The 14,902-nt window shown below is 40.9% G+C and overlaps 1 protein-coding gene across 2 annotated transcripts in view; it reads left to right on the top strand.

Moving 5' to 3' along the window:
• The window catches only part of slc8a3 (solute carrier family 8 member 3), a 421,591-nt gene that overhangs the window by 317,137 nt on the left and 89,552 nt on the right, over nt 1-14,902 (top strand). For both annotated transcript variants that reach the window (XM_048538004.2, XM_048538005.2), the window contains exon 4: nt 204-221. In XM_048538004.2, the coding sequence (XP_048393961.1) occupies nt 204-221 (18 nt within the window). The remainder of the gene's footprint in view (nt 1-203; nt 222-14,902) is intronic.

Genomic DNA, 14,902 nt, shown 5'->3' on the forward strand with positions numbered 1-14,902 from the left:
ATGTGCTAATGAAATATAATGTGCAATGTTACTGCAGTGACAATGGAATTAAAATGCCAACTATTTCAAGCCAATGAATGGAAATGAGCTGACAATACTTGGTGACCGCAGTACACCTCTTCTGTATCAAACGAAAATGGAAGGTTGTGAATCATTGTAACTGAAATTTGATCCTTTCTCTCTTTCCTTCTCTTTCTCCACAGCGCTCTTACTGGCACCGGGTAAGCAGAACTTCCTTTGGCTATTTTTGAACACATTTTTTTAACCCATTCTGCATGAAAGTACATGGAGGTTTGTTTTGAAAATGCAAGTCATGGCAGCAACGTGACTCCATTTGATCAAAGCTGGAGTTTATACACTTTCAAAATAGTACATGGTTTTCACATGGAAAATGTCACGAGAGCCGATTTGGGAACGTAGATGGATCTTAAGAGATCTCATGCCACCAGTGGAACTTGGCATGCACTTGGCACTGATTGGAATTTTAATAATACTGCTGGCAATTTTCTGATTGTATTTGTCACGTGAGAAATTCTGCCATCACATGCATGCTTGAAAAATGTGCTGTTAGTTACACTCCGATGATTAGAATAGAGGAATTAATGGGACAATTCGTGATAAAGTCATATACTTCACCATCAGGATCTCATTCATTGAGAGAAGCGAGTAGTGTGCTGCTTCCTATAGTTGTACACCTCCTCATTCACCTGATAGAGTAAGACAGTCCATTCTTATAGGTGGATGCCACCACTTGCCGTACATCGTCAGCTGATGTGGTAACAAGACCTAGATCAGGGGTCTGTAACCATCAGCTATATGTGGCTCAATCATGTGTTCTGCTTTACGTCACATTTGAGTTCAACCTGTCCAAGCTCTCCAAAGAACTAAAACATTTTCTTCATAATTTAACCCTCTAATTTATAATACTGTATGCCCAACGAACCCTGTTTTTTTTTACGAGTAGTGGCAGTTGAGTAACACCATTGCAGCCTTTAAGGTATTATACTTGCGAACAAATTTTATATATGACCTTCGTTGTTATTGAGCTTGCTGATTGTTGGTCTATGCAGTAGACTCATTAGCAGCAGTCGGTGGTATTCTGTGATCGACCTCCACAAGCCTGGCTTCGACAAGCTAGCTGAGAACAAAATAATGAAGAGACCTTAGAAAACCAGTCAAAAACCAGCCTGCAGATGACATAAAAGTAGTTGGTACGTCAAGTGTTCAGGGAGATTCGGAGAGATTGCAGGTGGCTATAAACATGTTAAGCAAGTGGGCCAAAGCTTGGCAGATGGAATGTAATGTGAGGTTATGCACTTTGACAAAACATGAATAGAGGAGCTGAACGTTATTTAAATGGAAGAGACTGCAGAGAGCTACAGCACAGAAATGCGTAAACCATGTATAACTCGCAGAAAGCTAACATCCAAATTCAGTGGGTGACAGGGAAGGCAAGTGGAATGTTGACCTTTACCTCAATAGGAATGGAGTGCAAAAGTAGGAAGGTTTAGCCAAAAGTATGGAAGACACTAGTCAGATCATAGCTGGAATACTATGAACAATTTTAGATGCCTTATCAACGGAAATTTACACTGGCATTGGAGGCAGTCCAGAGAAAGCTAAGCCCAGGTACATTCATATAGAAGAGGATGAGCCTGTACTTATTGGAATTTAGCAGAATGAGAGGTGATTTTACTGAAACATACAGGATTCTTATGGGACTTGACAGGGTGGGTCCAGAAAGTTGTTAACCCCAGTGGGGGAGTCTAGGACCACAACATACAATCTCAGAGTAAGAGATTGCCCATTTAAAGAGATAAGGAGGAATTTCTTCTCTCAGAGGGTAGTGAACTTGTGGAATTCTTTGCTGTAGAGGCTAGGTTATTATGTATATTCAAGGCTGAGATAGACAGATTTTAAATCAGTGAGGGAATCCAGGGTTATTGGGAAAAGGCAGAAAATGGAATTAAGGATTATCAGATCCACCATGGTGTCATTGAAGGATGGAGCAGACTTGATGGGCTGAATGGCCTACTTCTGCTTCTACCTTTTATGGTCTAAAATATTCTCATTTAGAATCTGGAATAATCAGTAAGTGCAATATGAATCCATTTTCACCTGGGATTAGCCTACTCCTATTCTGCTCACCTTGTCAAAGAAACATTTCCTCTTCCAGATACCTGATTGGCTATTGAAACCATTTTTATTGTTTGATTGAATGAATTTTTCCACAGTTATGCATGTGACTATTATATGCAAATATGCTGAACCAAAATATTTCTTTATGATGGTATAATTTAAAAACAAGGATTGTAATTTATTTACAGGCTGCCCAATAAGCTCAGTATCTACCTCTTAAGGTGATTCGTGAGCAGACACTGGGCTGAAATTGAACTGTTCACAACAGATTATTTCACTTGAAATGGGCTAATTGCAGCCTTAAAGACAGTGAAATGTCATATTAAGATATTTGTTATTACTGCACCACGTACTTTTTTCCCCTAAAATGCTTATATTTCTAGACAATTTAGCCCCCTTGTGCTTCCTCTTTCCCAATTTTTTTTTCTGTCAACATTTTTTCTGATAATTAACTTTCTCTAAAAGATCACAGTTTTGAACAAGTCTGTTGTGAACAGTAGTGTAATTCATAACAAAATGAATAATGCAACGAATGGATTTGAATGCTGGTATGTTTGGCCTCCTTTTCTGTCTGTGCTTTGTGCTCTGCATTATAACCCAGAATGATATCACCCCTGCATGAGATACACATTTGTAGAGATACTGAATTAGCAGCATTTTCCTTTATTGAATTATACTGTGTGAGTTAGATTGAAATGCACTCTGAAGGCAAATGCAATGTTCCTTTGGGCCAATAGTGGGTCCCAGTTCTGAATGTGTGTGTGTGTGTGTGTGTGTGTGTGTGTGTGTGTGTGTGTGTGTGTGTGTGTGTGTGTGTGTGTGTGTGTACGCGCGTGCGTGACCAGCTCGCTTGCCACTTTGAAGAAATATGGTTGACTCTTAACTAACCCTCTGAAATAGCCAAGCAAACTACGCAGTTACTTCATTATCAAATGGACTGTAATGGTTCAAGAGGGTGGCTTGCTACTACCTTCTCAGGGACAATCAGAGGGATAGTAAATGCAGACCTAATCAGTGATGTCCACATCCCATGAAAGAATAAATACCAATTCTGAACACCACACTCTCGAAGATATATCATTTCGGAGAAAGTGCAGATCTTCCCAGTATGGTACCAGGGATGCAGAAACTGGCATTCAGAAAACTTGGATTGTTCTCATTATATCAAAGAAATTTCCGGTAATAATTTATAAAGCTGTTAGAATTAATTAGGAATTTTAATGTATTCGACATGTTTTCACATGCAGAAGGGTTAGTAACCTGAAGATATAGGTGTAAAGGTGATTGGCAAACGATCAGAGGACATATGAGGAATTAAGATTCTAATCAGTTCTATTTTGATTTGAAATGAACTGCTCGAAAAGGTCGGAGATAATGGGAACTGCAGATGCTGGAGACTCCAAGATAACAAAATGTGAGGCTGGATGAACACAGCAGGCCAAGCAGCATCTAAAAATTATTGTTGAGTGTGAGGACGAGTTCCGCTAGGCGGATGAGAGTGTCGGTGGAGGGGGCCTGGTCGGGCCTGCGGGACAGGTCGTATAGTCATAAAGTCATAGAATTATACAACATAGAAACAGATTGTTTGGTCCAACTCATTCATGCCAACCAGATATTTTACATTAATCTAGCCCCTTTTGCCAGCATTTGGCCCATATCCCTCTAAACCCTTCCTATTCATGTATCCATCCAGATGCCTTTTAAATGTTGTCATTGTACCAGCCTCCAGCACTTCCTCTGGCAGTTTATTCCATACATGCACTACCCTTTGCATGAAAAGTTGCCCCTTAGGTCCCTTTTAAGTCATTCCCCTCTCACTTTAAACTTATGTGCTTTAGGTTTGGACTACCATGTCCTGGGTAAAAGATGTTGGCTAGTCATCCTATCCATGTCTCTCATGATTTTATAAACTTCTTTAAGGTCACCCTTCAGCCTCCGATGATCCAGACTATTCAGCCTGTCGCTATAGCTCAAACCCTCCAACGCTGCGGAGAAAGCAGCTTTAATAGTAACTTTGAAAAGGGAAGGGATATATACTTAAAAAGAAAAACAATTCCCAGGTGTAAGGAGGGGTTGAGGAGGGGAACTAATTTGTAGATTTTCTGAAGAGTCAACATTGACAGTCTGGGTTGCATGGTCTCTTCTGTGCTGTCAGATAGTATGATAATTTTAAAAGTCTAATTTGTTTCCCCAATGGCTGTTAAAGGCAATGTAATCCCAATATTTAAGTGTGAGCTCGATAAATATTTGAAGAAGAAGATTATAAAATTGTATGGAGAAAGAACAAGAGTGTGAGATTAGAATAATAGCTTTTGTGTCTGGGTAGCATAGCAAGGAGGCAAAATGGTACCTGCACTTAAAATTTCTTCCATCATAAGCAATACAAAGCAATAAGGCATACTAACTGTTAATCTATTGCTATTTAGGACAGTGGACGTTTCTAAGAGAAATGCAGAGACTTAGAAATATATGGTCACATTTCTTAAAAAATGAAATCTATCTAATTCCACTCAAGTTATCTTTTATATATTTTCGAGAAAGATCCATATACAGCCTAGCAAATCATAAATACTGTGCTCATTACTCACCCAATTCCTGAACTCCAGCTTCCCACTTATCTTTGAGGCTAAAAGATATTTGTTGTTCACTCAGACCAGTAGTAAGTTAAAAGAAATGGAAGAATTTAATGGGCTGACCATTCACTTTAAATTCCAGTGCTAAATGTTATCAGGATGTTCCTGGTCAACAAAGATAGTGGTCCTCTATTGCTCTGAGTATTGCTTTTAGTGGAGTTTGTATGTAAATATGCTAAGAGCTCTCATCCCATCCCAGTTAGTGTCTCAAGGCACCATCATCACTAGCTTCTTCAGAAAGTCATCAGTAGACTTCTTCATATGTTTCCTTTTACCTAACTGTGAGAATTCACTGGAATAGGTCTGGTTAGGGGCTGGCAGGAGGGGAATGGACCTTATATTGTACAGAAGAAAATGTGAAAAAGGATATTAGTCTAAATTATATTTAAATATTAGTGGATGATGCATGCACAATATTTAACAGTCCCAAGTATCTGAAATTCCCTGTAAGAAAGTATATATCAAGTCCCATCAAGCAGATTCTCATAACACTTCCTATGCATAATTCCCAATCCAATTTACTAAGCGTAACATATTGGCATTTGGTAATACAAAACTTGTATATAGCTGGAAAAGTCAGATTATTAAAAGCTTTTCATCTTGCACTCATCAGGGAATTTTGCAAAAATCCAATAAAATGAAACATCCAACATTAACGCTGTGCGAGAAAAGAGCACTGATCAGTTGGCAAGTGGGCTATGATTTGCCATGGAGAATGCAGCAGTTAATGATGATTGACTGTTAAGTGCCAAGCTTTGTTCAGCCTCCAAGCCAGGCATGTTCATTCTAGTTGGTCAGAGCATCATCCTGAGAACTGACAAGCCTAAATTGGTTGCCAGTGTAATCTTTTACACACTCGGGATTATCTGCAAATGTTGTCCAATTGCAAAGTCAGATCTAATAGAGGACACTGTGTTGCAGACTTTTCTGAACGTGGGCTGGTTGAGTACAATCAGTACCTTGCTTATGGTGAACAGCCAAAGGAATATGCTGTTTGATATGATCTATCAATCTTTGGGGTGTATGGTCGACATAGCTGGCATCACACTGGTACTGAATTTCCCATATCTCATTACTTGTTTGTGTGATCGGGAGAGTGTAATTTTGGCTTAATAGCAGCATCCCATTAGTGGTGAACACCACTCATGTTGCTGCTGTAGACTTGCAGCATGAAACACATGGCTTCAACCTTCGACTGTTGCTCCAGCCTTTGAGATCCTTTACCATTTCAGGATTAATTGACATAGCACCAGCACTTTCCAGGACCAAGAGTGACTGCCCTTGGGCTTTCATGAGTGTGCGATGTAAAGGGAGAAGTTATTGGACCAGGGTTGCCATTATCCCATAGGTTGACCTTAATCTGCAAAATCTGAGCCAGTGCTTTGTGTATTTATGTGTTTGACAATAATGCCAATTCTATAAGAATTGGAACAATAAGAATTATATGTGTGACCAGTGAAGGTAGGTATGTGGTAGAAAATCCTCTGGCCAATTTCTCAATCAGCACATTGAGGAAAGGAAGCTCATTTTTTTGTTACATGTAGAGTACGAATTTGAGCACTGCATGGACCCCATTACGCTATGTGAGGATATTATTGCATGCAGCTGTGGATTCACATGCAGCAAGCGTACCCTCTACATATTAGAATCATGGAAGGGGTAAGAGGTTTGATGTCATTGTCTAAGATATGTCTCTCATGAAATCAAGCAAAAATGTTTGCAAGAACTGAATTTAGCAGGGACTCTATGCCAACACCATCTACTTGGGCAGACATGGTGCCATTAAAACTGAACCCAACTGTGTGAGCTGCTGAGTGCACTAGTTCAATGAATATTGATACACATAATTGTCATGATATTGTGCTGCAGTGCAGATGTCTGTGCTTCCTTGAGTAGTCCAATGGTGAAAAGGCTAGCAGTGTTAAATGTGCATTTGGACACTGCATTTCCATTGATATGCAACTCATGTAGGGCCTTCTTAACTATGAAGGAATGCTAGTTGCCACAGTTGTATGTGCTGTAAAATTTGCCCTCTTGGCAAATTCATAAATAAGGCTTAAGCCATTTTATCACTGCAAAGCTGATGCTGAAATAAGCCATATCAATCTGCAGAATATTGGCTATTCAGATTAGATTATTTCTTGCTGCATATCATGCCAAAAAATGGGAATTCCTAAGGTGGCCACTTTTTTGTTCTGAAAAGTACTTCAGATTACACTGGAAAGGGAAGGTGCCTCAAAAGTTTGAATAACAGCTGAGGTAAAGGTGAAGTTAGCTGTTTTATGCTGCTGAGATAATAGGAACTGCAGATGCTGGAGAATCCGAGATAACAAGGTGTAGAGCTGGATGAACACAGCAGGCCAAGCAGCATGAGAGGAGCAGGAAAGCTTTCCTACTCCTAAAGTTCTGCATGGCCTGCTGTGTTCATCCAGCTCTACACCTTGTTATCTCTGTTTCATGCTGCTACTATGTTGTAGTTACACAAGATGTGTGCACCACTGGCAGGAAGTTACCATCAAGCCAAAAGATGTTCGCCATATCACATAAATATATAATGTGGGATATGAATTTTAGAGCTAGTGTTCTGGATATGTAGACTGCATGCCTCAAAGATTAGTGGATTGTATCAAATGGCATATCCCTATAATCTATATATATACACATACATAAAACAAGATCCTGTACATTTCACATGGAAAGATTATATGCATGCACTATGCCTATTTCAGCTTAACAAAATAGGTGACAGCCATTGGCTAATTCATTTCTCAGGTCAATGCCCTGATCAATCAGATTCAAGCTGCCTAACTTAAAATTTAAACAAAGGTTAGCAGTTAACAGTCAATCATCATTAACTGATGCATTCTCCATGGCAATCCCTCAACTAATCAGAGTCTATTTGTCAACCAATTAACATTGTCTTCTATGACGGTAAAAATCTTGGGTTTTCCCCTTTATTGATATTCTTGCAAATTGTCCTGATGAAAGCAAAATGAAAACCTTCAACAAAATGTGCCTTATCTCAGCAATACTATTTATAACTTGTTAAATTACAGTAGTTTTTGTTTTGCTGTGAGCAGTCATAAATAAATATTATCCACTAATAATAGATTCTGTGATGTGTAATGGCAGATTAGTTTATAGCCTGCATGATAAATTGCTCACTGCTTTGCCTTTGTAAATGTCAGAATGCAAAGATTGAGAACTACTCTGTCAGTATGACCTTGTCAATATATTTCATTATTCATGCAAAAGGCACAGCTCCAACACTTACAAAACTTTGGAAGGATTTTTGCTTGTGAAATAGGACTTCACTACATTGAAGTATGCTTATCGAATCATAGAGTCATACAGCATGTAAACAGACGTTTCGGTCCAGCCAGTCCATGCCAACCATATTCCGAAACTGAACTAGTTCCACCTGCCCATGCTTGGCCCATACCCCTCCAAACCTTTCTTCTTCATGAACTTATCCAAACATCTTTTAAATGTTCTAACTGTACCTGCATCCATCACTTTCTCTGGCATTTCATTCCACACATGAATCACTCTCTATGTTAAAAATTGTTGCCCCTCATTTTTTTTCTCCTCTCACTTTAAAAATATGCCCCTAGTTTTGAACTCCCCCACTATAGGCAAAGACCCTTGTCATTCACATTATGAATGCCCCTCATGATTTTAGAAACCTTAATAATGTCACCCCTCAACCTCCTACACATCAGTGAGAAAAGCCCCAGTCCAATTCTATATCTCAAACGGTCCATCCTGGTACGTCTTTTCTGAACCCTCTCCAGTTTAGTAATATCCTAACTGTGATATACAAATATGGTTACATGTTACACAACCAGAGATAAATAATTAATCCTAACTTTAAGAACATTCAGAGGTATAATTTGTTGTGCGGTTAATGTAATAAGTATTGACACCTTTTAGATCTGCAACAACAATAACTTGTATTTATACATAATCATATAAAAGTTATCAAAATTTACATAATTTAATAAAAATTTCCTAAGGCACTTTACGGCCACTTAATCAGACAGTGTGACAATTGATGCTGAGATTTAATGGAGTCTTTAAGTATGGCGTTTAAAAGTTTGATCAAAGATATAGCTTTTAAAGACCTTCTTAAAGAAGTGAGAGAAAGAGCTACAGAGCTGGAGAGAGCTAGAGAAACGTAGACATTTAAGAAGGGAATTCCAGAGTATATCTGCTGAAGGCATGATTGTCAGTAGCAAAGTGAAGCAAGTCCAGGATGCAAAGAGGCTGTGGTTCGAGTGTTATAGGGTTGAAGGAGATTACAGAAAATAGCAAGGACCTAAGAAATGAAGTAGCTTTTCCTAAAGACCACGAATTTGCAAATTGTATAGAAATCCATCATAAATTTGAGTTGTGTGAACAGCACCCCTATCTTCAACTCAGGATGCCATGAAAAAGTCTGGCCAGGCTAGTATTTATTATTCATCCATAATCGCCCAGAGGGCAGTTAAGAATCAGCCTCATTGCTATGGGTCTGGAGTCACATGTAGGCTGGAAGATCTCCTTCTCTGAAAACACTAATGAATAAAATGGGTTTTTCTGACATATAACAACAATTTCAAAGTCATCAGTAGACTCTGTTTTATTGCCATTACAAGTTTCAGAAGGGTGTCCAGCTTTGTTATCAAGGGGTGTCCTTTCCTTCTTGTTTGTGATTTTTGCCAATGTTCTGAATTCTGTGGACGGATAGGACAAGGCAGAAAATCAGATAGTCCCATCACAAAACACATGACATAGCACCACACATTTCAAGCCACCATCTTGAGCTCTGTTTCATTAAGACACTAAATAGAACATCTTTCTAATTGAAATCAGCCAACACTCTCTACAGTGTATTCATGCAGGATATGTTACATTCATTACAATTGGATCACTTGCCCTGTCTTAAATTAAATGGAAATTGTCAGCATGCAGCTAAATGGTTGAAATCAATGACGGGCCCCTTTATGTGGGTGTTAGTCATGACTTGAGGCTTGGTGTCAATTTTGTTCTACTGATGCTAAACTGGTCTTCTGAGGTAAAGCACCATTTGAAGCTGAGGGGAACTGGCAGCTAAGTGAAGGAGGGTGCAATCCTGGTTCAATGGTAGCTAAGACTCACACAGCCGTTGTAAGGCCCAGGTGGGGGGACAGCACGCACACATGTACACACACGCACGTGTGCACACACACACTTTGCACACATGCACACGCACATGCACACACGAACAGGCACACACACATGCACACACACACATTCACACACACATGCACACAGGCACACACACACACAAATGCAAGCACACACAAGCATGCATATGCATGCACACACACACACCTCTCCTCTTGTCAGAGAATAATGGTTAATATCAAAGTAATTGTGCTGTTTGAATCAAATTTCAACAGGTGAGACCCTATCATAGGAAACCTGTTATACAAGAAGAAATGCCAAATCCTGAGAAGAGGGAGATGAAAGAGATTTTGGAGCAAGCTTGAGAAGCTGAAATTGACAGAATTTCAAACATCAAGATTATAGCAAAAGCAATGTAATTTGGGAAATGCCATTAACCAGTATGTGCCTCACGGACTACCCATTGTATGTCATGCAGTCTGTATGCCAGCTTTGTGCAGTCTCCCTCTCTCTCGAGCGCTGGATATAGCTAAGGCCAACTATGCTGTTTGCTGACTGCACCTATTGGTAGTGGCCCAACATCAGCACTTATCACAAGGCTTAAATCCAGCTTGTGCCTCTCAGGGGGAAAGTACATGACTGCTGAGATCATTTGAAGACTGTTGTGCAAGGAAGAACGATGACTTACTGTGGGACAGAGCCAGCAGCAAGGTTTTCCTTGCATGGTTGGGGAAACGGAGGCATTGGTTTGTTGGGGAGTGGAACAGGAAAACAAAAGAAGTGCATATTTATGCCATTTGCAACTTGTAAGCCAGAAGAATTGTGTGATAAGGGGGAGCTGGAGGATTTAGTGGGGAACTTGGAAAGGAGGAGAGATATTCTGTATCAACAGGGCTGGAGGGTCATGATGAGAAGTCACAGAGCCCATCGAAGACAGTTATGAAGTTCAGTCACACAGACTGAATGATGCAGGGCTGCAAAAAGATCAGTGACCTGACAGAAGCGATCACGGCCAGGGATTGCACGTTAAAACACCACATCCCACCGACTGGATCATTAGCCTCAATCACTGCTCAAATCAACACTTCATCCCATCATCAGAAGTCTCCAAAACATATTTCACCTTGCTTTCACAGACCAAGTTGGAAACTTCACACCTGCATTTCACTCATTGGACCTGAGTGTCAACCATGATAGCTGTATCACCCAACCGTATTATATTGGCATTCCCCTCCCTCTCCTTTGGTGGTACACAACCAGAGCTGGTAGGAATTAACAGGAGGGATCCTGTTTACATGCTCTGACCCTCTCCTTGGAGGCAACAGTGCTGCCTGTATTTGAACAAGATCCTTCTGTCTCACCCTCCTTTATATGTTCCAACTCCCCCACATCACCGCAGTTTCTTCCGGCTTATAAACTAGAAATGGTCTGATCATTAAGTTCTTTACCCCTTTTCTTTGTCAATAATTTCTGCACATTTTTTGAACACGTTTTATTCGTATTAAACTATTTATTCTTTGAATAAATAAACCCAGGTGACTTAATTCTGACACAGTCTGAATTCTGTATAGTAGACCATACGTCAATGTGATTAAACTGAATATTTGCTGTTCCCTGTGGAGTGGTGGAACTGGAAAGGAGTTAGCGGATCTTTCCAAACTCACTTGTGACGCCCTATGCAGCTGAACAGGCATAAGAGTTGGCATTGGCTGGAATATTAGCATCATGACCCACTTATCTGCGCATACTTCTGTGGATCTTAAGTGTGTGCTTGTGTGTTAACCCCTGTGCCAAGATGTCATGCAGCACACAGTGGGAGAAATGACTGCCAGTGTAATGATTGCTATTATGCAACTGTCACTGAGACCGTCCAGAAAGTGGATGTTAGCATGTCTGATTAAACCCCTAAATTGTTTTCCTTTGGAAACTGATGGCTTTCCTGTCCATCTTCACTGAAACTTGGCCGAATATTGCCAATCCCAGTGGCCGAGTTAGATATGGAGGGGAAAGCGCATCACTGTAATGCCCTACCAGCAATACAGCTTGAGAACAGCTAACTTACTGCAGGGCCAGGTACTGAATCTTAAATGTTCAAGGTGTGTATAACTCAATTTACACCTGTTGTTGAGCAGAATAATCCGGGAGCTGTGCTGGTCAGTCCCAATGTGTGACAAAGCAGAACTCAAACATTGCAAAGGGAAACCAAGTGTTGAAAATCAGCAATTGATTAACAATTGATGTGCATTCTAGGATAGATCCATCTCCTTGTGGAACATTGTATAGTCAGCTGAATGGTGATGTCAAAATACAGGCTGCCCCTTCCATATTGACTACGGTTGCAAAGTTAGACAGCCTGCATTATGCATAAATACATCTAATTTATCATACAGCTACTCTACATATCACAGCTTACAAACAAAAGGAACAATTTGTAGAATGCTTCTGTGAGGGGTGCCTCCCCTTTGCAGTTTGTAACCAGAGGAAGTAAATACATTTGCTTTGAGTATCCAGCGAACTTTACCAGTAAAAAATTTTCAATTTCTTGAGGGAGAACAGGCAATCAAAAGTGCAAGATGATGGACATTGGCAGGGACAACCCCAGGGTCACTTCAATTTGAGCACCAAATGCATCAGAGCATGAAGGAATTGGATAATGTGTGGTGACAGGGGATGCTGACCTGAAGGTCAAAACACTGCTGAGAATGGTAAAGGGCAAGACAGCAGCATTTACTGCATGAGATGACAAATTTCATATTCACCATCCAATGCAGACGTGAGCTGTGATCTTGGCCTCAGAAAAACGGAGACCCTACTGCATATGGGGACAAAATCTGAGGTTGCACCTGGGTAGATTGGTGTCATCAAAAAGTCAACTATCACAGCAAAGCAGCCTTCTGCTGACATCTGAAAATAGACATCAACTGGACTGTGTACAGATTCGACTTGATGCAGTCGAGCAGTGACAGTTCCATTATCCCAAATAATAAGCATTCACTCGCCTTCTGCTATTGTGCCTGCAGATTAATGCCTAGCAATGGAAGGATTTGGAATGGTATTGAACCTGCCCGTGACAATTGAGTTGGAGTTCATTGTGAGCCACCCCTCGGACCACTGGATTCAACCAGCATGTCCACACGGCATTGGTGGAGAAATGGTAACAAAGTGTGGAGCTGGATGAACGCAGCAGGCCAAGCAGCATCTTAGGAGTGAAATACTGTGTTGCCAGTACAGCAGCAATAAATATCCGAACATTCGAGCGTGAGCTAAAATCTGAATCATTCATTCCTGATCAATGTGCCAGTTGGTGCTAAAATACTAATTGAAACAAATCGGCATTTATTGTTGCTCTATAGCCACTTAGCACAAGGGGGAAATGTAGAGCTTTGAACATCTTATGAAACTGGCAGCTATTTCTCCTGACAATCCTTCAACCGTATGGAAATTGTGCACATCATTTATCCAAGATTAAAATGCACAATATTTGGGCTGCCTTTCATTGTTTAGAATGGTGGCATTCCAGTCAGCTGATTATTTGCTGCATTGCAGATTACTTGGGAGCACATTTTGTTACGTCTGCAATATTTAAGGGGGCTCTCTTTGCCTCATTAGTGCGTGCCTGTTGCTTGCAAGGAAGCAGCGCACAAACATCATCCTGCCAGCTCAGGGAAACACCTGCAGCATACTGCTAAGTGCCCAAGCAGGCAGTACAATGTCACGAGAGGCTAGCTGGCACAGCTTGAAGACAGAGGCACTGCTCAAACACAAAGGGAGCTGCAATGTGGTGGGAGCAGGTGCCGGAGCTGGTTGCAGAGGAGAGTATAAATGCAACGAACACCGAATGGCAGAGAGTAGGCTCTGAGATTAGTCAACATTGCACTGGAGGCCTGTAGTGTTGTACTCCAACAGAAGGCAATGTGAGCAGATATTTGCCCTGTAGATGCCAAGAGTATCTCCTTTAAGACCTGGATGCAGTTGCACAAGAAGTTAAATAACCACACTTGAATGGTCAAGGCCATTAGTTTTTTTTTCAAATTGTTTTTTATTCACTTGTGGGATGTGGGCATCGCTGGCTGGCCACCATTTTTTGCCCATCCCCAGTTGCCCTTCAGAAGGTAGTAGTGAGCGTACTTCTTGAACCACTGCAGTCCGCCTGCTGTTGGTCGACCTACAATGCCTTTCGGGAGGGAATTCAAGGATCTTGACCCAGTGACAATGAAGGAACAGCGATATATTTCCAAGTCAGGACGGTAAGTGGTTTTGGAGGGAAACCTGCCCCTAGAGGTGTTCCCATATATTTTCTACCCATGTCCTTTTAGACGGGAGTGGTCATGGCTTGGAAAGATCTTCGACAAATTTTTGCAGTCAGCTACTGATTGTACAGCTACAGTCAATGGTGGAGTGACTGAACACTTTGGGATGTGGTGCCAGTCAAGCTTCTTGAGTGTTATTGGAGCTGCATTCCTCTAGGCAAATGAGGAATGATCCATCACACTCCTGATGTTGCCATGCAGATGGTAGAAGTCGTTGGGAAGTCAGTAGGTGAGTTATTGCTGCAGGATCCCTAACCTCTGACCTGTAGCTGCTGTAATGAAGCGGTGAGTCTGGTTCAGTTTCTGGCCAATGGTGAGCCCCAGGATGTCGATAACGGGGTGTTCAGAGATGGTAACATTATCACAGGATGATTCATACATGGGGTGTGGGCATTTCTGACTGGGTCAGTATTTATTACCTGGCTCAAATTGCACTGGAGAAGTTGATGGTGAGCTGTCTTTGTGAATGGCTACAATCCATTTAATCTCCATTTAGGAAGGGAGTACCAGGATTTTGATACAGTGACAGTGAAGAAGAAGTGATGTAGTTGAGGTCAGGATCGTGTGTGGTTTGTAGAGAATCTTTTAGGTTGTGGTTTCACCATGTGTCAGCAGACTTTGTCTTTCTGCCTGGTAGAGATTGAAGGTTTGGAAATGTTTCTATGAAGTTTT

Source organism: Stegostoma tigrinum, chromosome 10 (genome assembly GCF_030684315.1).
Source record: "Stegostoma tigrinum isolate sSteTig4 chromosome 10, sSteTig4.hap1, whole genome shotgun sequence".
Taxonomy (NCBI): Eukaryota; Metazoa; Chordata; class Chondrichthyes; order Orectolobiformes; family Stegostomatidae; genus Stegostoma; species Stegostoma tigrinum.